Genomic DNA, 23611 nt, shown 5'->3' with positions numbered 1-23611 from the left:
TCTTCTCTCTCAGGTCTTGATTCATCTTTGTTTCTTCAGTCCAGTCAAACCATTCTCTTTGCACGGCTGAAAGATATAATTGTTACTGATGTTGATTCAAGGACAGTTCATAAAAAGGTATAATATACTAAAATTGAATGTTGTTATATAATTCATATAATGGTGTTTCACTAGGACTATTTAAAAAAAAAAAAAAGATTCAGTGAGCTGAATTACAAGCTGCAAAACTGGATAGAAAAAAATTCTTGGATTCTAGTGGACAGGTTTGCAGAATAAATGGCTGCTTGGTTAGGAATCAATGTCCATCCATGGGAGCTGTTAGGGAGGAACTGAGCACTTCTTTTGACTTCTTAGTGGCTCTCATGATGAATGCAAATGTGGTTTGTGAGGCTGGCTGCAGAGGAGGAAGCGTTCCGTGCCCTGCATTGTGTCGGAAAGCTGTTGGGCAGGGGGAGACTGAAGCAAGATTTTCTTCTTCCTATGGAAGCCAGTTTTACAAATTGTCTTTGTAGGATTGATAAGGCAAGAGGCATCATGGATGTTTTCTATGTCCTGAAGCATCTCAAATGTTTGCTTTTTTGTTTGGAAAGACAGGGATAACCATTGTCTAGTGCAAGAGATGGGGAATGAATAAATAACCACCTAACAATAAATAATAACAGTGGCTGGTGGGATATGACATCTTCATTGGGTTAGCTAAAAAGCTTCCTTGCTTTGAAAATATTTTATGAGACAATCACATACAGACAATCACATACTGTCTCTGAAATGGGCTGAATAGACTGACCTGTAAATCCAATCTCAGCTGATAAATCTACTCATTGAGATAATGCTAATCTTCAGAACTTCATTCCTAGAAATGGAGATAAAACTCACATGCACCTAAGATAATTTGAACTGCTCAAATATCTGTGTGTTTACACTGATCTAGAAACTGAAAACTATATGTACTTTCTGCCCCCCCTTCCCATTTTAGGCTGTTTCTATAGTTGGTGATGAAGTCTTCAGTTTCAATTTGGCATTGTATCCAGAAGCTACTGAGGGAGAAGCCTACAGAGATATGTCCAAAGTGGATGGGATAATGTCTCTCAAAGTGGGCTGTATTCAGATTATATACCTACATAAATTCCTCATGTCACTCCTGGTAAGACCCAACAATCATGTGAATTTGCATTATAATGCCACGTATAGAATTAATAGGAAGTCTTTACATTACCATGCAAGATGATACAGTTTGGTAATTGTATGCGAGTGTTTTGGAAATATACTTTTGGGAGTTTATTTAGGTTTTCTTTCCTCTTCCAAATAAAATAGGCTCTCATGTTCATTGGATTCGACCTGATTCAGTCCCCTAGAGAAGCAAAAGTTCCATATGAAATTATATAAACTTCTTACAGATCTGAAGCTCTTAGTTTCATTTTGCCAGACTAGTTGCCTCTTGCTGGGCACGAAAGGAAGTCAGACTTTGATTTGGATTAATTAGTTGCTTTGCCATCAGTTACTGCTCCTGCTTTGTCATGATCTTGTCTTGCTAAAGTCATCGCTATGCCATCTTTCATGATGAAGGATGGACCTACATGTTAAGTGAAGATCTGGGTCTGAGAATCTGAAATATTTCCTGAACAGCTGCAACTGTTATAGGGAAAAGTTTATGATGTATTAATACAAGGGATATTCAGTAAAATGGAAGTGCCGCTGAAGAAATCATCACTGCTTTTTTCCTCTTGCAGACTTTTCTGAACAACTTCCAAATTGCCAAAGAAGCTTTGAGTGCTGCTACAGCGCAGGCTGCAGAGAAGGCTGCCACAAGTGTGAGGGGTTTGGCTCAGAGGAGCTTTCGTCTTTCCATGGATATTAATCTAAAGGCTCCAGTTATACTCATCCCTCAGTCTTCAGTTTCATCTAATGCTATAGTGATAGACCTGGGATTGATCAAGATACAAAACAAATTCAATTTGGTGCTGGCTGAGGACTGTTCACTCCCCCCTGTCATGGATAAAATGGATGTCTTATTGACACAACTTAAGTTGTCAAGGTGAATTAAACTTTTCTTATCCATGTGCTGTTAAATCAGGATAGTCAGAATGCTGTTTGGGGCTGGTCCATCATGTTATTCCAAAACATTCATGTTGTTTGTTGTTACTTAGGGCAATCCTGCAACCAGGTTTCTCTCAACCTGACATCCAAATTCTACAACCTATTAATCTGAACCTTTCTGTGAATCGCAACCTGGCTGGAGAATGGTATCACAAAATACCAATGGTGGAAATCAAAGGGCATCTAGATGTAATGAATGTAAGTTAATTTTTGTTTTCAAAGGCATGCTTGCATAGTTCTTTTTATTGTGACAGATATCTTCAGAGAATGTTAAGACTAATGCAGTGATGCAGAGAAACATGCAGAAACATTTAAAATGTGGCAAGACTTCAACTATGTGAAGGTGTGAACTATGTGAAACTTTCCTAGCAGTGAGCATATATATATGCTCACTGCTAGGAAATGAATGAATGGATAAATAAATAAATAAATAAATAAATAGAGTCAAACCAGGGAATGGCAGGAGAGAGTTGCTTAGCCTCCTTGCTTAGCAGCTGACATGCATAGTAGTACAGCAGCAGCAGCCACTATTCTGTGCTGCCTCCAGAGTTTCAACTCTAGTTGAAGAGAGAGTTGTGTGGAGAAAGAACTGGAGAGCCGGAAAATATTGAATTGGTCATAAAGGTACTTTTTAAATGGATAATTATTTTATTATACAACAGACAATAGCAAGAGCATAAGAAAACTTTTATGTAGAGATCATAAGTAGAAGTTTTTAGTTAGTCACTCAAGAAAGGTACTAATCAGGGTATGGTTAGAGGGGGGGCAAGAAAGAAAGCATTATAGCTGTGGTGACTTTTGCTTTGAAGCGTTGCTGGAAGGCAGGTTGTGCTGAGGAATTGGAACCCCATGATTAAACTGCTGTTGATGCAAGAATGAATCCAATACTGCAGGTCTCTTTGGCTCGTCAGATACTTGCTGCCTATTACCCACAATATGATGGGCAATAGGCAGCAAGTATCTGCCTGTAATTGGTCAATATAAGAAAGATCCCTGGCATTTACCATCAGTTGAACATTTGATAGAAGCTCTCAAATTCGGAGACAGATAATTTGACTTCATATGCCACTGTTTAGATCATTCTAAGTCAAGAGGATTTGAATGTTCTGCTTAAAGTAGTGACAGAGAACCTTGCTGAAGCAGATCAAACCACAAAGCCACTAGCAAAAACTGAAGGTAAGTCAGTCTTCATTGTAAAATGTGTATGTGTTTTCCCATTCCTTTGTAGATTTTCATTTGGGATGCTTCATATTGCTGAGGCTTGGATTAGTTTTAAAAGTTACGATCATAGGAGAAGAAGCATTTCTCAGGTTCACTAGACATACTCTTGTCTCTTGAATAAAATATCACGAAAAGAGGACTGGAAGTAATTCTTTTCTTAGGTGTGGGTTTGAGCCTGATTTATTTATGCAGTGCCAAAGAAAAAAATGAGAAATAAGGACTGCCTAAGCTATTGATGGCGCTGTGGGTTAAACCACAGAGCCTAGGACTTGCCTATCAGAAGGTTGATGGTTTGAATCCCCGTGACGGGGTGAGCTCCCGTTGCTCGGTCCCTGCTCCTGCCAACCTAGCAGTTCAAAAGCATGTCAAAGTGCAAGTAGATAAATAGGTACCGCTCTGGCGGGAAGGTAAACGGTGTTTCCGTGCGCTGCTCTGGTTCGCCAGAAGTGGCTTAGTCATGTTGGCCACATGACCCGGAAGCTGTACGCCAGCTCCCTTGGCCAATAAAGCGAGATGAGCGCCGCAACCCCAGAGTCGGCCACGACTGGACCTAATGGTCAGGGGTCCCTTTACCTTTACCTAAGCTATTGAGCAGGAATTTTTGTTTTCCCTTGATAACTATAGCAGATGGTGAAAACTGCTTCCTGCTTAGTTATTATTTTTGGGAGCTGTGTAATCAAAGCAGCCCTGAAAATTAATGCAGAAAGTAGTTGTTGTCCCTACAGAAAACTATATTCAAATGGATTATATTGAACAGTCAGTGGCCTTTTCCTATCTTAGTTGGTTATTTTTAAAAACCTTGTAACGTAAATAGTTTGGTCTTTGAGGTTTCTTGTTTTGGTCTCCCATCCCCCTTTGTTCTCCGTTTGTGAATTTTGTCTGGACCAATCCATGCCAGCCAGTGCAGCTTTTGGAATTAGTATAGGGTTCTGTTTCTTCAGAGGTGATGAACGCATGGCATAGCGGGCAAAGACCTTTCCTGGTTTCCCGTCTTGAAGCATAAGAGGGCAGCAAAACTCACAATGCCACGTGTTCAATATCTCTGAGAAACAGTCTCCAGGTGAGAACCATTGTTCCTTTTTTGGGAGGAATAACCATAAAAATGCTGTTTTGCAAGTGGAACTAACTTGTCTTTCATATCAGCAGGAAATGGAAAACAAAAGACAAAAACACTGGTAGCTGAGAAAGAAACTATGTTAGAAGATAACTTACTGGGCACATCAAAAGAAGTCCTGCAGGAGGATATTACCAATATGCTGCTAAACTTTGAAATCAAAGAGGTATGACAGCTTGTTTGTCTCTTTAAGCCTAAATGTTGAAGTTTGTTTTATTTATCTGTGCTAGAGACAATTACTTGACACATGAAAGCCTCTAAGATAGGCCCACAAATCTGTGTTGTTAGCAGTGTAAAATATGCCACTTCTCTCATTTTCTGGTACAGACTAAGGCCTAGCTTCCCATTGCATGAATGAGCTGTGATGAGTCTTGGCTTCTCATGCTAATATCATGTCCCCTCTCCAAGGAAAAGTTTTAAAGTTTTTGCTTTTAAACAAACCACAGTTCCTTGTTTGTCTGAACTCAGGGAAACTTGGTTTGATTAACCTATGATTACTGAGAACAAAAGAAGTTTTGATCAAGGCTGCTTCTCAAACCATAGTTTCAGTGAAACATAGCCCACTGAGTTCAAAAGTCGTGGGTAACTAGCAGGTATCTATAGTAAATGCTGAACAGTATTCATGATGATTGGCTTTTTTCACTTGGGAGTTGGAAACTAGTGTTGGCAGAAACCAGGTAAGTGGTGTTGATTTCAACTATATATGGTTGACTTTTGAGTCTTCAAATGCATTCTGTTGCAATTTTTGAAATGTCCTGTATTTTTCTTTTAGGTTGTAGTAACATTAATGAAACAGATAGACAAGAAAAGCTGCCCTTTGCACACATTAACAGTGTTGCAGCTTGGAACTGAAAGCAGAATTAAAACACATTCCATGACTGCTACAGCATATCTTAAAAAAATCCACATGAAGTGCCTTGAATTCACTGGTAAGTCAAGGTTAACTTAGAATTTGACAAAATAATGTAATTCAGGTGGTGCAAACAGTTCTTCATGTGACAATATTAAATTTGCAGATTGCTTTCCTACATGTTCAGTTTGTGTTCTTTAATGTCTGATTCTGTGTCCATCTATGATTTACATAGAATCATAGAGCTGTAGAGTTGGAACCCTCTGCTTCTGAATGTTAAGGGTAGTTTTTCAGGACCTTTGTTGGCTGCCTCTGTGCCATAAGCTTCACACAACTTTTGGTTTATTGTAATTGAGTGTTTATTACTATATGTGTGTTTATAGGTTTTTGAGAAAACCTGTGATGAAAAATAGAAATGTATAAATAGTGTAGTTCTTACACTTGTAAGATTGTAGTTGGTGGGTGGCGGTTTCTCATAGAACTTTCACATTTTAAAATATTTTTTTTCAGATTTTCCTAACGTGGCCAGTCTTCCCTCTCATTTGCAGTGTATCCTGTTAAATGTCACAAATTTAATTTAAGGGCCGAACCTGGTACTTGCTATAAATAATTTAAGGAGGAGTCTCTCTCTCTCTCACACACACACACTTTTCCAAAGCAGCTTTCAGGTTATAAGGAGGAGGAAAAGGAATGAGTTGCTATGATGAAAATTCAATAGTTGCTGAAATAATTTCTTCCAATAAGTGAATCTCTAATGCTGAAAACAAGCACTTTTACATTTGCTTGTAGAAGAGTAGCTCATGTCACTTAATAAGCCTCTTTACTCATCCTTTGTCTTGTTCTGAGTTGCTTAAATTCTAGCTGGCAGACCGCATCCCTATCTCACCCACCCCCTGTGAGCCAAGTTTGACAGGTGGGCAGGGCCCCTCACAGGTCCACCCACTTGCCTATCACCTACATTCATGACCAGCTGATTGTCAGGGCATGCAAAGTGCAAGCCCCAATGTTCAGATAGTCGAGGCATCAGAGGGGCTTGCAAAGAGCCATTCATGGTGCTATGCAAGCCCTGACATTCAGCTGATTGTTGGGGCTTTGCAGGCACAACCCCCTTTTTGGCCCAGCCTAATATTTGCTTGCCCTACCACTGTTGTCAGAAGTGATGTCCATTGTAGGGCGGGTGGGCTTGGCTTCTCCAGAACTGCCTGGTGGACCTAATTCGGCCAACAGGCCAGGGGTTCCCCTCTGCTGCTATACACCATTTCTTCATTGAAACATTGTATCATTGAAACATTAACGCATTTACTGCATTGATTACTTTACTGTGCAAAATGAATGCTAAATGAATCAGAGCTCTGTAAACGTGCTTCTTACTTTACCCACAGATTCCAAAGGAGATCCTCTGAACATCATTAGTTCTTCAGATGAATCTGGCGAGCATCTTTTAAAAATGAAATATATAAAGGTTTATTTTTTTTTTAACTAAAGATCATTGTGGGATCTTATGAGTCAGTGTTGAAGAAATGAAATTAGGGCTTTTTATGCTCAGTGATGTGGAACAGCAAAGTGAAATAACTGGGAATTAAATGTTATGGTTACCTTAATTGGACATTGTAGTAAGGCTAAGTCCTTTAGCTGATCATCTGGTTGGTCAGTGCTATTCTGGTCTCATTCAGCAAGGTGTAATTTTTGTATGAGTGACAGGTGAGGGGTAGGGGAGATTGAGAGATGGCAGAGACTGGGAAATGACTTTAGGTGATGAAGATTGAATAAAGATGCAAGGATCTGATTTTCCCTGAAGGCAATTAATTACCCTCATCTGAGATGAAAAAAACTCTTTCTGCCTTAACCCTTCTTGCCCTGTGGTCTAGGAAGTTGTGAAACACAGCTCAGTCATCTTAGTGACACTTTGGGACAGGGTGGGGCTGCTTTAGGGCAGGCACATGTAGATGTTAGGTCAGAGAAACCCTCTGGATGTTGCTTCCATTTATATAATAATCTGAAGCTTCAATTCTTTTCTTAGGCTGATGCAGATGGAGCACATTTTGAAACAATTTACGAAAGTACAAAGCAAGCACTAAATGTAAGTACTGAAATGTGTTGGCAAGTCAGCTGCTATATAGTATGGTGTGTTTGGTGTATTTTTTTTGTAACAATTGTTAACTTAGTCAAAGGGTTTTGGGATCAAGTTTATTGGATCGACATGCTCTCCACAAGCTTGTGTGAGAAATGAATGCAAATGAAGTTAAATTTTATTTATGATATCCATATACCACGGTTTATAATGTTTATCCCAGGGCAATATACAATGTGACTTAAACAATATGATTTTGCTACCGCATGATGTAGTGATGGCTGCCAACTTGGACAGCCTTAAAAGGGGAATGGACAGATTCACAGGGGATAAGGCTATCAAGACACGGAGAGTGTGTTACCTCTAGCGTTGGGGGTCCTATGCCTCTGAATACCACTTGCTTGGGCTCATATCTCACTTGTGGGCATCCCGTGGGCATCTATTTGGCCACTGAGAAAACAGGATGCTGGGCTAGGGGGCTTTTGGTCTGCTCTGGCAAGGCTGTTCTTATGTTCTTAACAAAGTAATAAACAAATGACAACATAATCACAATATACAAATTAAAATGGCATGAGTTCAATTGATTATACATAAGCTAAAGGGCAGTTTTTTAAAAAATAATCAGACATCCAAGGTCTTGCTCTAAGGCAAGATGCCTGTGATCCTCTGTGACATATCTTCTCTTTCTTAGGTCTCCTTCTCTTCATTGGACATGTTGCTACACACTGAAGCCTTGCTGTCAATCATGAATTTTTTCACATATGCCACAAGTGAACTTACACCTGCTGATAAGAGAACTGATCGAAAGCTGCTTTCAGAGGAGCCCAAAACTGTTCTTGCAAAACCAGGTATTGTGATATAGGATATCACTATATCCTTCTTGATAACCAAGGATGGTAGTGGTGTGTTAATTTATATCTACTTTACATTTTGCCAAGTGCTTTATTTGATTTAGCATAAGACATAATATGAGGGGACAAAAGAAGAGTAAAAATGGGCATTAATGCTATGAAGGAGACCAAAAGAACATGCCAGAGCATTGCATGAGGAAGAAAGCTAAGTGTGTGAGAGATTGTAGGGAGAGGGAAACAGCAGGCAGACCTCTTCCTCTGCAGCTGTTCCCCTTGGCTACTTTTATGCCAGGGAGGCTCACATGGCACCTTCATTACATATCTTTAAGTGCCAGGCACAAACATTCCTCTTTTTCTGGACCTTTGGTTAATTAAACAATCTATGGCCTTTTAAACTGTGTATGGAGGAGTTCATTGTTTTTGTTCGTTACTATGTTACATGTTTTTGTGTTTTTATATTGTAAACAGACCTCTGATCTTCAGATGAGGGGTGGTATAGACATTTAATAAATAAATAATTTTCACCTTGCTGTGGCTCCTGAGACTTCATTGATAACGTTGTGTAGGTGGAGAATGGTTCAAAATTGGGGTTGTAGGAGGGAAGCAGTGATGAAAAGGGTTAAAGCACAGGGCCATTTTTACCTGGGGGTGCAAGGGGTGCTGGGTACCCCGACGCCAAATTCTGGTAGGCGCCAGATGGTTGGCGGGCACGTAGCTCCCCCCGCCAAGCCTCTGCGGGGATTGCTCTCCTCCCGCAGCAGCATGAAGAGAGTTGTGTGCCCCCCAACCAGATGGCTGGCAATGCGCAGCCCCCCCCCACTACCTGTGTATAGGACGACCTCATCTATTACACGGAGAAATATGGTAATTTGGGGGCACTGGGCAGATCTTTGCACCCCGGCGCCGCATATGCTAAAGACGGCCCTGGTTAAGCATGCCAAATACTGCCCGTCACTTCTCCCATGAAAATGGCTTGCCAGCCCCAGATTGCCCCTTGGCGCATCCTTTGGGAATCCTGTTTGTTGCCTTATGTGTAGTGCCAACAACAATGCTTTAGCCAACACTGATTCAGCTAGTTCATACATAACTAACACCTTGATGAAGCAACCTGTGTGCTTGCTGTTACCTTCCTCAATTTACACTTAGCACTTACCTTTACATTTACCTTTGGTACTTCTATCCTGATCTTATTATTATTATTTATTAGATTTATTAGTTGCCTTATCTTGCCCAGAGCAACCCAAATTGACATACAGCCAGCTAACCCAACACCCCATATTGATGCATTACAACCAAAGGGGAAAAGAAATGCATTAAAAACACCCCACCCGCTTCTAAAAGGACAGAGATAGTTAAACGCCAAAGGCCTGGTGATAGGGAAAAGTTGCCTGTTGCCTAAAGATAAATAATGATGGTGCCAGTCAAGCCTCCATAGCTGGGGTCAGCAAACTTTTTCAGCAGGGGGCCGGTCCACTGTCCCTCAGACCACGTGGGGGGCCGGACTATATTTTGGGGAGAAGAAAAAAAAAAGAACGAATTCCTATGCCCCACAAATAACCCAGAGATGCATTTTAAAGAAAAGGACACATTTTACTCATGTAAAAACACACTGATTCCTGGACCATCCGTGGGCTGGATTTAGAAGGCAATTGGGCCGGATCCGGCCCCTGGGCCTTAGTTTGCCTGCCCATGCTCCATAGGGAGAGCATTTCACAAATGAGGAGCCACTGCTGAAAAGGCCCATTCTTGTATTCCCACCCTCCAGACCTCTCATGTAGGGGATACATAAAGAAGGGCCTCAGATGATTATTGCACAGTCCAGGTCAGTTCATATACAGGGAGGTATTCCTTAAAACCAGTTTCCCATTAACATCCGAACTGGAAAACTATTGTTTAATAGTTGTTGTTTAATGTTTCTTTCTGTGGTGCAGTTTCTGCTCTTGTGACCCACGATGGTGGGTTTGACCTGAAGCTCACTGCCAAATTGAGTGCCTTCAACATTTTAGTCTGTGATCAGAAAGGTGACATTGCTGATATCCGAATACAAGGTAAATGAATTTCTGTAATTTGAAATTGCATAGACATTTTATTAATTTTTTGTAAAATATTATCCATTTTGGGCATATGAAGATGTGTGTGAATCATAGAAATATATCCTTAATTAAATGTAGGGCAACTAACAGTTTGCTTAATAGGTGTTTTTTTAACCTGTTGAGTTCAATATATATATATGCTTCTGAATACCAGTTGCTGGAAGCCAAAGGGAGGGGGCAGGAGTGCTGTTGTGCACAGGTCCTATTGGAAGGTTTCCCACAGGCATCTGATTGGCCACTGTGAGAACAAGATGGGCCATTGGCCAGGTCCATCAGAGCTCTTATTAGGTTCTTGTGCCCATAGCATGGAAGCAAGCTCTGGACTCTCTTTCTTGGATGTATTTAGATCATGGTTTTCTGTAGCAAGTGCAGAGTGGCCTCCATCATCTTCCTATCCAGCCTTGGAGCAGATCCACACCGCTATATCACTGCCATAGGATTTAGTTATTCCATAATACTGATATGAATAACTAACCACTCTTTAAGAAATCCTATTTTATCACACTACTGTTTTGAATTGAAAGCTGAACATTTTCCTTTGTTGGTTTTTTCTGCCAGGTATGGAAGCCTCCGTTTTTACAATGACGAAACAGACAGAAATGTTTGCCAGGCTTCGTGACTTCATAATAACAAACGTGGATCCTAATACAGTTCATAAAAAGGTGAATATGAGAAGTGAGGTTGTTAAGCTGGGAGCCATGTGTGCTTCACAGGAAGGTTCAAGAAAATTGATAGGAACAGATTTTCAGACTTGGTCTTGCCTTATGCCTGCCAGTTTTAGAAACTGTGCTGGTAAATGGAATGAGGGCCGAAAAAGTCGAAAGGGTATGCATTTTGAGGCAGTATGGAATACTTCTTTTGCTGGGTGGTGAGGATGCAAAGCATTGAGCTGGAAGAGACAGAAGATGATGGGAGTTTTCTCCAATCTCTGACAAACTGAAGAGCAGCACAGTTTGCTTTAAAATGTGAACTTTAGTGACAAAACTGTGCTTTTAGCATGACATACCTTGCTTAAACTAGGAATATATCCTCTACTGTATGCTAATTTTTAAATCTGGTGCTTGATTCTTTCTCTGGCTAAACAAAAGGTATAAATGGTCTCAAATAGTTGTAATATGCCTATGATTGCTTTCATTCAAAAATCCATGTGTGGTGTACATTATAAATAATGTAGTAAACATTATTGTATCTGTTGTGAACACAGTTTGAATGCAGCAAGTGCAGAGAAAAGAGGTACATTAATAAATTTGGCTTAATCAGACAGAGTCCTTATTATACCCATGGATTTAGGGACTTGCTATTTATCTTTCATAATGCTGCTTGAAACTCCATAGGGGATAAATGCATGTTTTTAAAAAATGTAGCTGTTGTGCTAATTGGATGGGGAAAAATCTTGAAAAATAAACACTGAGAAAGGTGTAAAATGTTCCTATAGAAATATACAAGAACATGATTGTGCTGAATGAATATTATCTTTACAGACTGTCTCAATAGTGGGAGATGAAGTCTTTCGGTTTGCAATGTCACTTTATCCAGATGCTACAGAAGAAGAAGCCTATACAGATATGTCCAAGGTAGATGGTAAAATGTCACTGAAAGTGGGCTGCATTCAAATCGTTTATCTGCATAAATTCTTCATGTCACTACTGGTAAGAGATGAACTTATTTTTCATTATTGCATTTTAATTTTAAAGTATTTTTTAAAGACACTTCTGAAACGAACTCCCAGGTGTGCAGAATTTGCACCATTCTTTTGTATCCCAGCATGATAGTTGTTCCTAGTCCTGCTTTTTCCATTGGATCATAGTGATGATGATGATGTCATGACTGTGACAAGATCTGGAGTCTGAATTCAGACTTGCTGTTTTGATTCAAGTCACATTAATCCTTGGCCATAAAAAAAGAAAAGAAAATAGGGAACAGGTTATTACTTTCAACAATTTTCACCACAGTTCTGTTTGCAACACCCTATTGGTTGTGCTGTCCACATCCTGAGTTGATGTGTCTATTCTTATCTTTGTTTATTCGGTTGCTGTTAGCATTATAAACTAGCTATTGTGCTGCATAATTATACCTTTTCACAGAACTTCCTAAATCACTTCCAAACTGCAAAAGATGCCCTGAGTGCTGCCACAGTTCAAGCTGCTGAAATGGCTGCTTTGAGTGTGAAGGATTTTGCTAAAAAGAGCTTCCGACTTTCAATGGACATCAATCTCAAAGCTCCAGTTATAGTAATTCCTCAGTCATCCATCTCTCAGAATGTATTGGTAGCAGATCTTGGCTTAATCAGAGTTGAGAATGAATTTAGCCTGGTTCCTGGAGAAGAGTCTTCTAATCCTCCAGTGATTGACAAAATGGATATACAACTAACACATTTAAAGATATCAAGGTATGAATATTCTGCCCCTGCCCCCTATTTAACTCAAGATGAATTCTTGATCATAGGGTATCAATTATGTAAATGCCAACAATAGTTTCTCCTGGTGGGCTGTGAGTTGACAATACATCTAATGAGAAAATATTTCCATATGATAAAGTTTTCAAGGATAAAGTCAGTAGGGATCTTGGGCAGTGAGTCAGCTGTTGTGGATGTGTAGAACTGGGGAATGTCACTACTGTGCTGTAAGAGGTAGAGCTTCCTTCATCCCCTTACCTAAAGAAGGTTGCAGCTCAAGGTGACTGAAGAGCAGTGTTTGCTCACTCTGACAAGGGGATGGGTCAGAAGTGAAGATTGCTACATTTAGGGTTTTAAAGATAAAAAGTAACCCTTTAAATTGGGCCTGAAAATGGATTGGAAGCCATCGGAGATGACAAATCACTCGCATAATATTTATCTATCTTCCTTAATCTGACCATCGTTCTGGACCAACTGTAGTATCCACAGAGTTTTTCAAGTACAGCCCCAAGTGTAATGCATTACAATAATACAATAGTACAATTACTAGAGCATGGATAACATACCACAAGGCTATCTTTGTCCAGATAGGGTCATAGTTGATAGGTCAGTCAAACTGCTAAAAGGCATTCTTTACCGCCAAGGCCATCTGAGCCACAGCCTGTCCCTACAGGAGGAGGGCAACCCAACCCAAAGCAGGTTGAGCATCACCCAGCTGGTCAGACAAACCACCCTCCAACGGAAGTAATTAACTGTGGTGGTTAATTGGACTGTGGTTTTGCTGAAAACTTCCTGGTGTGACTTTAACATTAGAGAGAGAGAGAGAGAGAAATTTGATTTAAGTGTGCGTGATATTTGATGCAAGTGATACGACTTGTTTCATAAACCTGTAGATGCATGGTTTCTCCATAACGTAAAGCTGGCACAGTTGCACATTAACAGACCTTGAAGAGGAAACAGATGCTCCACTGTGGAGATATATTCCCATCAAGAGTTGGGAACATGTGGCTTTCCAGATACTTAATAGACTCCAACTTCCATTAGTCTCTTCTAATGGTCAGGGATGAAGGAGTGTTGTATTCCAGTATACTCTGGAGCACTACAGGTTCCCCAACCATTCTGGCTTCTCCATTTGAAGTGTTGTTTCAGAGCTGGGGAAATACTGCCTGAGTTAAACTTGGATAATTGCTGCCAGTCAAGAGTATATGGTACTACACTTGATGGGGCGAAGGCTTCATTCAGTATAATGGAATCTTCATTTCTAATAATTGTAAAATTGGAAGGGAATCCAACTGTCTTCTAGTCCAACCCCCTGCAATGCAGGAATCACAACTAAAGAAACCCTGACAGATGGCCAGGTGGTTCTTGTTCTTGACTAGAGACAGTCACCGGACAAGGGCTGCTTTTAGCACACAAGGTGATAGTTCATAGAGCTGACCAAATAATCCATGTGTTCTGTTTCAGCAATGGATGGAGAGACTGCAGATATCTTGTGTGCCCTAATGTTTCAACCCTTGTTTTGTAGGACCACAATAGGCAGTGGTTCTCAGCCAGATATTGAAATTTTGCAGCCAGTAAATCTGTTGTTGTCAGTCCAGAGGAATTTAGCAGCAGCTTGGTACCTACAGATCCCAGGGATTACAGTTAAAGGAGACTTGAAGCCCATGCAGGTAAGGCCATGGGAAGTCTTGATAATTCCATGTTCTAGATGGAGATAAACCTGTTGCAAATATTTTGAGATAATAATTATAACTCGGGGCTTAATAGTTATTGCCCTAATCACTTGCTGCTTTTGCCATGAAAAGAGTTTATTGAGCCCAATAATTTGTTCTGGTAGCTAGGTTTATCTCTACTTAACAGTGAAGGTTGTTTGACATAATACTGTTTGCTAAACATAGAAGTATTCCTGACTGTTCTTTGACATGTTTTTGCATGGGCAAATATTTACAATATGAAGTAGGTGATAACTGATTCAACCAAACAGAATTTTCATGGTTGCTGGGATTCCAGGATTTTCTACTGGATATTATATTGGTTTTTACTTTCATAACATTGTTCATGTGACTAACATTACGGAGAGCAAGGACTGCTTGCATTTTTTATTATAATAGGCTGTGGGGGCACTATGCATGAGTAAAGTCCCCCAATTCTGTTACCTGACAGTTGGAGAGTGTAATGCTCAACTTCAAGAAACTACAGTGCAATCCTGAGTCCAAGACAGGTGTTGATTGAAAATGGGAGTTGCAAGGTATTTTTTAAATACAAAGCTTTTTAAAAATGGCTTTCTTGAGGGGGAAAATGGTTTGATTTATTTACAGATCTCTCTCAGCCAAGATGATTTGACCCTGCTCATGAAAATTTTGCTGGAAAATCTTGGTGAAGCTGCTGCGCCTAGCAGGGTTATACAGTCAACATTACCAGAAGCTCAGATGCTCAAACAAAGCAAAAGCCCAACTGATGCTGATCTCCATGAAGGTGATAAGTTGAGCTAACTTGTATATAGTAATTATGATAAGATACTGTATTTGGTCTTAAGCAAGGTATTTTGTTTATGGGATCAAAGAAGAGTTGGCAGCTAATTTTTAAATCTTAGCACAGTAGATGTGCATTGATCTTCAAGATGCTGCAGATTCAAGTGTTACTTTTTATCTCTAAAATGTTTCAGGTAGTCTCATCACTTTGGGAGAAGGAGATCTTCATGAAACACAGCCTAAGGAGAGTGTGACCCTTAAGTTTGAATTCAATTTTGAATCGCTTTCCATTGTTCTCTACAATTCTGATGTTGAGCAGGTTTGTTTCACCTCAACATGAAAAATAATTTCCTTTGGAGTAAATATGAATTAAGAATAAAATCTTACCATTTAAAGAAAAAGAACGTTATAAGTTAACATATTGTCTGCCATAATTAATGAGCTCAGTGTTAAATACAATCCCATGTTTTGATGCCTCTTCTCTTCCCACAGTGTCCTCCTCCTTCCTCTCTGCCCACTTTCCCTTCCATTTGTCACCTGTCAGTTCTGCTCCTCTCCAGCTCCATTCCCTGCTCAGGTTCACAGATTGTTCTCCTCTCTTCTTCATTGTCTCTTAATTTCACTCATTTGTCCGCCCCTTTCCTCTGCTGCATTTCTGCTTTCAATGACACTTCTTGCTCCTGTCTCCTCCATCCTCAGCCTCTGTAGGCTCATCCAGACTTCCTTTTGTGCTGTGTTTCTAGGCACAGGTTCAGACTTTAAATCTCTGTGTCCAAGTGGTTCTTTTTTGGCCCTGCTGCTCCTGGGAATACCCACATTTTGCTGCTAAATTGGAGCAAATGGCAATTGAGGTTTCTGTGGATTGCAGTTTGCCCCGATTCAGCTGTAAAACATGAGTTTTCCTGGGGAAAGCACCACAACAAAGAACAAAACTGCTCGAACACTGAGCTTTAAAGTGAAGATCTATGCCTGGAAAGTGCAGCGCAAAAGGAAGTCTAGACGAGCCCTTGGACTGTTTCTTTACCTCCCCATAACATCATTCTTCACTTTGAGTCCTTCTCCCAGCACTCTCAGCTAAGATCTTGCATAATGGCTTTACAAAGTCTGCCACAGAAACCCTGGTTCTGACCCCTCTTTTTCATCACATTATACCTGGGTGAAGCAGGCATATGTTGTAAGCATGCACAATTTGTTAGCCTTTGGGGAAGGGGGGAAGTTGGCCTTCTTTTGTGTTCCCCCCACCATTTTTGTACTTCTGCAAGCCTCTGGGCTCCACCAAGCCTGATGATACTTCTCTTGTGAGCAGGTGGTGGTGTTTTGGCTACACTACTCATCCTGAATATCAGCAGTAGAGGGAATGATATACCCAGCACACTGAATCTAGTTTGCCTATCTCATTTTAGTGTCCTCCATTTGTGGCAAGCTTTGAAATATTAAAATCTTCATATAGATTTTTTTCTCCTTTGCGAACATGTAAATTATTAAAGCATTAATAACAATTGTGTCCTCATGTGCTTCTGTCCTCAAGTAGATTGTAAAAGTATGCACTTTCAGTCTTCTAGGTTCTGCATATAATTCTTTTACCTTGGTTATTTATATGTATTGTAGAAATCTCAGCTTTCACTTCACGATAACAGCTTGTGTCTTGGAGAACTCAGACTGCATCTTATGACATCATCAGGACAGATATTTTCAAATGGTTCTATGGATATTAATACTAAGTTGAAAACATGTACATTGGATGATCTCAGAGAAGGGATTCAGAAAGCAACCTCAAGGTTAGACTCTGATGTCATTATTAATATTTCTAGAGCTCCTGTAGTAAGTAACTTGGTGTTGCACATGAAATAAAGTGCAAACTCTGCTTTAGGCTTTATAGCTTATTTAAGAGCCAAGATGCAAGGGAAGGGAAGTGGTAGCTGAGTTCTCTCTGGGAATGTTGGTGGGTGGGTGGAGAAAGAAAAATCCCTTTAGTGTAGTGTTCCTTTTGGCTAATGACTGGGCTAGGTGGCCCTGGGTGAACAAAGAAAGCTGTATTCAAACTAGGAAAATGCTGAAAACTGACAATTGGCTTCAGTTACAATGCAGTCACGTTATAAGTAGCATCATCTTTTGTTGCAATTGGATGAAAAATACTATTATTGGTTGAATTCATACCCTGCCCTTTCTCCCAAGGAAGCCTACTAAACTATAAATCCTTTCAGGAAAGCAGTTCTTCAGCTTGTTTTCTGGCTTTATTATTTGTTTATTTTTCAGAATGATAGATAAGAAAGATGGCACAGATAATAGTGTCATGATTGACCTCAACTACAAGCAAGATAAAAATGGGAGTGAAATCATATCTGTCTTGGACAAACTGTATTTGTGTGCCAGTGTGGAGTTTCTATTGACGGTAGCAGATTTCTTTGTTAAATCAATGCCAACAGCGTCGATGGAAGGATCTACCCAGATTCAGTTAAAATATACCACTCATGGCAAACCTAAACCAGATAAAGGTCAGCAAAAGAACTCTCTCAGTTGACATAGTTCCACATCTGAAACAATAAAACCAAAACAATGAATACTCGTGCAGAGTTGAGCATGCTTAAGCCCACTGATGTCAGTTAAAATTTTAAACAGGGTGTGAATGTGTATTAAGGTAGTAAAAGCTAATCTGAAATATTGGCACTTTTCAACAATGTTTCTGGGCAACTAAACAGTTTGTGTGACAGGGTTATTTTCAGTGGGCTATAGTGGAGAGGAATAGCTTTGTCTGGGCAGTCTTCTGCTCCCACAGCTTTTGTATCCTACCCAATATGGAGCGGGTGGCGCTGTGGTCTAAACCGCTGAGACTCTTGGACTTGCTGACTGGAAGGTCGGTGGTTTGCACCCATGCAGCGGGGTGAGCTTCCGTTGCTTTGTCCCGGCTCCTGCCAACCTAGCAGCTTGTAAGCATACCAATGTGAGTAGCTAAATAGATACCACTGCGGCGGGAAGGGAAACGGTGTTTCCATGTGCTCTTGTTTACATCATGGTGTCCTGTTGCCCCAGAAGTGGTTTAGTCCTACTGGCCACATGACCTGGAAAGCTGTCTGTGGACAAAACGCCAGCTCCCTTGGCCTGAAGTGAGATGAGCACCACACCCCATAGTCAAGTTTGACTGGACTTAACTGTCCAGGGGTCCTTTACCTTTGCCTTTTATCCACCCATTATATTTAGTTTAAATTTAGAAAAGTATATTCCTATCTTTCTGAGGCAAGCAAGCAAAAAAGAGTTCCTTGTCAACTGTGTCCCTGTTCACCACCAAATGTCATTTGGTCTTAGGTATCTTTTATGAGCACTGCAGTGAACAAACCATTTATTTTGTTTTCCATTGTTTGGAGATAACATTGCTGGCATTTTTTTTCCTTTGGGTAGTGAATCAGTGCTTGGTTTAGTTCAACCTAACCAAAATAATCAGACATCTTTTAGAAAAGTAGATGGGTGAATCATGCAAGTATTTCTGTTATGCTTTCCTGCATCGGTATACCTATATAAGTGGATCCCCTATCAACAGAAAATGCATATGTCACATACAGCAGAAACACTAGACTTTTCTATTATGAAATCAGAGAAAAATGACTTGTCCGGATGTTTAAATTGTGAAGTAAAATTTGAAACAGTTATTAGTAGCAAGGAGCACAATATTGCCAACAGTACAGTCACATTTATGCATCCTGGATGCAACTACTAGGGCAAATTTTCTGAACTACTCTATTGTAAAAATTGTATTTTATGGTGGTGCCATGGAGGTATATTTTTCATTCTGTTGTGGTGACTGGCTGCTAAATCAAGACTGAACTAAATTTTAAACTTTTCTAGATGGATCACCGCAGCCCAACATGACAGTATTGACACGGATCATAGAACCAGAAATTGTGTTTGTTGCCAACTTAACAAAGGCCGATGCTCCTGCCTTAGTAGCTTCGTTCCAATGTGATTTCAGTTTGTCAACTAGCCCTCTTGATCGATGTATGAATGCTCAAGTGCATGACTTGAAAGTGCTGGCCTGCCCTTTCCTCCGAAAGAAAGAAGAGAAGAATATTACAACAGTAAGTTCTGTGCTGTAGTTTATCTTTTATAGCTGGAGAGAATAACTCCTTTCACTCACAAGCCGTGTAGCACTTCTGAGGCATTGCATTTCTGCAACTGGCTGGTTCTGGAATGAAAAAGGTGGTTCTACACAATTGAATATAGTGCTATATTATCTGGGAATAACCTTCTGGATGGCTGAGACCTTTACGTATGGTTTCGCTGGCATTTAGTTCCATTCAGTAAACATGCTTGCTCCTTATTGCTCCCTGTTCACCACAGTTGTGCTTATACTAATGCATTGTCGCTTTATTACCCAGTTCCTATTCTCCTTGTGGGAGAGTATACTTTTTAGTTACTGATTTCCTCTCAGTACTCCCTCCCCCTTATTGCAAAATAGGATACTTCAGCAAAGCATTAATATTTATCTTAATTAGAATGAAATCAAATAACTTTCATGTTTTAAGTTTGAGGGCATTTCTAACAGTATGCTTGTATTCTCTAAGATTGTACAACCTTGCTGTCTGACTATGGAAGCTGTGATGCGTACTTCAGAAATGCAGAGTGTGACAGTGATAGTAGAAGAATTTATTGTAAAGGTTAGTAAATGGTTTTGTAATGACAGTTCCCCCCTGTATTTCCAGAAAGGCCTAGCACTGGTTTTAAAATACATGTCACCTTAGAGACTGCTGTTTCGTGGTGACTCTGAAGTGTGCCTTTTTCTGACGCCACCCTTGCACTTTACAACACCCTTCCTTCAGTAATATGGAATGGTCCCTTTATTATTTGTTTTAGACGCCAGCCTTTCCACTGAACTTGGTTACTGAACTTAGACCATATGTTTTGCTATTCTGATCCTCTATTTTATCTGTTACTGTAATTTTTATTATAATTATTGTATGCTGGCAGTTCTGGCAGTTCCCTCGCTGCAAGAAGCCAAGTTACAGGGAACCAGGCAGAGGGCCTTCTTGGTAGTGGCACCCGCCCTGTGGAACGCCCTCCCACCAGATGTCAAAGAGAAAAACAACTACCAGACTTTTAGAAGGCATCTGAAGGCAGCCCTGTTTAGGGAAGCTTTTAATGCTTAATAGACTATTGTATTTTAATATTCTGTTGGAAGCCGCCCAGAGCGGCTGGGGAAACCCAGCCAGATGGGTATAAATAATAAATTATTATTATTATTATTATTATTATTATTATTATTATTATTATTATTTATTATTTATTATATTACACCACTTAGATTTAAAAAAAAAATTAAATGGGTCAAAATGTTCTAAAATAAATACATTCACCAAGTGGTTCATCCTCAGGGGGCCCAAATGAAAGAGGGACACCTCACCCAGAGTTGTTCTCTCTCCCCTGACTCTACTCCTGTCTTTCTCATTGTGGGACATGGGCAACAATGCTGAGACCAGCTGCCAGAGGTCCTCGCAGGACAGCATGAGTGTGCATCTTTATAGTCCATTCCTAAATATGTGCTTCTACCTAGACCAGCAGCTTGCCCCTCAATTTTCCACAGGAACAACTGGAAAAATGCATTATTACAAGAATACAATAAGCCTTAATGGGCTATTTAGCCAAGGCATCAGGATGGAAGTACAAAGCACAAAAGTAAGAAAGAATGCAACAGGGCTTACTCCACCTCCTTGGAGTTCCCTCCCACAAGAAAACCAAAAAGACAAAAAGAAGAAAAGCAAAAACGCCAAATGTAGACCAGAACAGCAACACTTTTAAAATTTCAGACTCCTTATCTGGTTAATGCTCCTAAGAGAGCATTGTACAGTGTATACCAAGAGACTCTTCCTCTTGTCAGTCATTTTCACCACCACCAGAGACTGTGCCTGTGGTGCCTGTTCTTGTTCAGGAAACTAACCCTGGAATAGAGCAGGATAGGGAAGCAGGGCAGCAGAGTTCAGTGGCTATAAAAGCGAGGACACCCTTCGGACTTCTTAAGGAGCTGGGTCCTCTGCCATGAATGAGGACTAAAGACTGGCAAGAGAGGAGGTGCCTGCAAAGTAAATTGTAAGTTTCCTGCATGGACTAAACTTGAGAAGTGACAAACCCACTGTTTGCCTCACATAGTTTGCCAGAGAAGGCCCCTTTAGGGGAAATGGCCAGTGTTCCATTTAAAAGTGCTTTCCTTGCACAAGGCAGTTGGTAGATGCTTTACTGAACACCACTGTGGTGCCATAAAACACACATTGTTACATGTTGTGCATATAAAACACTGAAACTTGTTAATTCAGCTTTTTTCCCCCTTTTAAAGATTTCACCAATAATTCTCAATACTGTAATTACAATCATGGCTGCCATGAAATCAAACCTGAAGGATGAAGGATCTGGTGAGACTGCTTGCAATACGGTGGACCTCTGGGGTATCAAGTCTGTTGACCAGTGTCACTATTGGTTTCTTGGTGTTGACATGGCCACAGAAGCAACCGAAACATTCAGTGCTAACGAGCAGTGTGTGAAGAAGGAGAACCTGGTTGTTGAGGTGAAAGCTGTTCAGATCACTCTGGAGTGTGGTTTGGGGCATTCCACTGTTCCCTTACTGTTAGCAGAATCAACATTTTCAGGATCAGTGAAAAACTGGTCTTCTCTCATGGCGGCCACAGCTGACATGACACTGGAGGTATGTAAATATAAGAAGTGATTGATGCTTTATATTTGAGGCATGGTCTGCCGTTGCTAGGTCTAATGATAATTTGAGTTACATCTGTAAATTATTTTTAGGTACTTGTTCCATGTGCATGTAGAATTTTGTTTCTTAAGTATTTATTATGCTTGACTTAGGTGTGGTAGATTGAAATGAAGCCTAATGTTAAATAATTTTAGCTCTTATGTTCTCAATATTGTATCCCAGGTTCACTATTACAATGAAACAAATTCAGTTTGGGAACCGCTTATTGAGCGAGTTGATAATGAAAGACGTCAATGGGACTTAAAGTTAGAAGTAAGCAACCTTTTATAAATACAGATATATAAATATAAACACCATTAATTAATGAAAATTCAAACTGTTATTCCTGTCTGGATATTACATTTTTTTTTGCCAGCTGAAAAGCAAAGTGTATTTTGCCATGAATTTTAGGCAACCTTCCTCCAATTAGGGGCCCTCCAGATGTTTTGGACTACAACTCCCATCAGTCCCTGATAGGTTGGTGGAAGGCTTCATTTAAGGATGCTAGCAGTTGCTTATCCTGGACTTGGTTTTGTAGTGGCATAGTCTCATTCTGTCTTTGCTTCAAATTCTAACCAGCCACACAACCCAACAGGCTTTCAGGGCTGCTTACAGCATAAATGGCAGTAACACACACCAAAAGATAATTAAAATCTTACATTGCACAAATTATTAAACTATCATATTTCAAGTTAAAAAAATATTTAGTTCAACTTTCTCTGATTATTCAAATGCTCTGTTGAATATATACCCTTCTGTACTCCATGTTTAGATTCTGAAACATGGACTGTTTATAAGCAGCTGTTGAATTAGAAGTTTCTAAAAATTAATTTGAAATTTAATTCCATGTTTGCCAAGTCTTCCTGTTCCTTACATGTATGAAGTTAATCGTCATTTGCGTTCATTAAATTCACCATTTAATCTTCTAAGTTATACATACTTAAAAGCTGTCAATATCTTTGTGGAATACTTGTATTGTTGTATATTTCCATTGACGAAACAGAAAGATAATTCTTGGTCTAAAGCAAAATTGCAAACCTAAATGTTAGCATAATTTAAAATTGTGCCTCCGCAGTTCAATTTCCAAAGTTTCAAATAGGCAATAATTTAATAATGCTGCATTTATTTTAGATGAAGACTAACCCCTTACAAGATAAAAGTTTGTTGCCAGGAGATGACTTCATAGTTCTACCAGAACCTCAAAGTGTCATCAATATATCTTCAAAGGATACCATGAATGTAACAATATCCAAATGCTGTCTTACTGTCTTTAGCAATCTAGCTAAGGTAATTTCATATGCATTGTGGTGAGGTTATTTGTAATCAAGCCCTTTCAAGTGGTAATTTGATTAACTTAAGGGAGAAGATAATTATTGATTACATATTATGAGGTGGCATTTTTCTCTTTCTGTTTCAGTTTAGCTACTGACTGTTTAAGGGAGCAATGTTTTCTACTGAACATGCTGCAAATTGATGTCATTGGGGGGTGGGAAGGTGGAAAAGAAGGCATTGATTCAGATCCTTGGTTAATCATGTCAAGGAGAGCTATTTCCCTTTATCAACATAACAGGGAAAGCAATATTTTTTTAAGCAGCTCCTGAAAAACATATTTTTTGCCCAGGCCTTTCCTGGATTTCTTTTGCTCTATTTTACTGCTTATAACTTCTTTTGCTACATTTTGCTGTTCATATTTTTGTGATGTGTATAATTATTTA

The 23611-nt window shown here is 39.8% G+C and overlaps 1 protein-coding gene across 6 annotated transcripts in view; it reads left to right on the top strand.

Annotated features, from left to right (window-relative positions):
* The window catches only part of VPS13C (vacuolar protein sorting 13 homolog C), a 109031-nt gene that overhangs the window by 50329 nt on the left and 35091 nt on the right, over window positions 1-23611 (top strand). For 4 of the 6 annotated variants that reach the window (XM_083586054.1, XM_083586053.1, XM_083586051.1 and 1 more), the window contains 24 exons: window positions 14-117; window positions 977-1144; window positions 1731-2035; window positions 2148-2295; window positions 3174-3273; window positions 4462-4598; window positions 5205-5361; window positions 6665-6744; window positions 7303-7362; window positions 8045-8201; window positions 10136-10252; window positions 10856-10959; window positions 11779-11946; window positions 12382-12686; window positions 14218-14362; window positions 15011-15167; window positions 15358-15482; window positions 16772-16941; window positions 17420-17658; window positions 19004-19233; window positions 19720-19812; window positions 21483-21848; window positions 22080-22169; window positions 23028-23183. In XM_083586054.1, coding sequence (XP_083442180.1) covers window positions 14-117; window positions 977-1144; window positions 1731-2035; window positions 2148-2295; window positions 3174-3273; window positions 4462-4598; window positions 5205-5361; window positions 6665-6744; window positions 7303-7362; window positions 8045-8201; window positions 10136-10252; window positions 10856-10959; window positions 11779-11946; window positions 12382-12686; window positions 14218-14362; window positions 15011-15167; window positions 15358-15482; window positions 16772-16941; window positions 17420-17658; window positions 19004-19233; window positions 19720-19812; window positions 21483-21848; window positions 22080-22169; window positions 23028-23183 — 3881 coding nt within the window. The remainder of the gene's footprint in view (window positions 1-13; window positions 118-976; window positions 1145-1730; window positions 2036-2147; window positions 2296-3173; window positions 3274-4461; window positions 4599-5204; window positions 5362-6664; window positions 6745-7302; window positions 7363-8044; window positions 8202-10135; window positions 10253-10855; window positions 10960-11778; window positions 11947-12381; window positions 12687-14217; window positions 14363-15010; window positions 15168-15357; window positions 15483-16771; window positions 16942-17419; window positions 17659-19003; window positions 19234-19719; window positions 19813-21482; window positions 21849-22079; window positions 22170-23027; window positions 23184-23611) is intronic. The other 2 variants (XM_083586055.1, XM_083586052.1) reach the window with 1 other exon arrangement.

This window comes from Podarcis filfolensis (genome assembly GCF_964270895.1).
Source record: "Podarcis filfolensis genome assembly, chromosome: 14".
Taxonomy (NCBI): domain Eukaryota; kingdom Metazoa; phylum Chordata; class Lepidosauria; order Squamata; family Lacertidae; genus Podarcis; species Podarcis filfolensis.
This window is presented reverse-complemented; position numbering and strand designations above follow the sequence as displayed.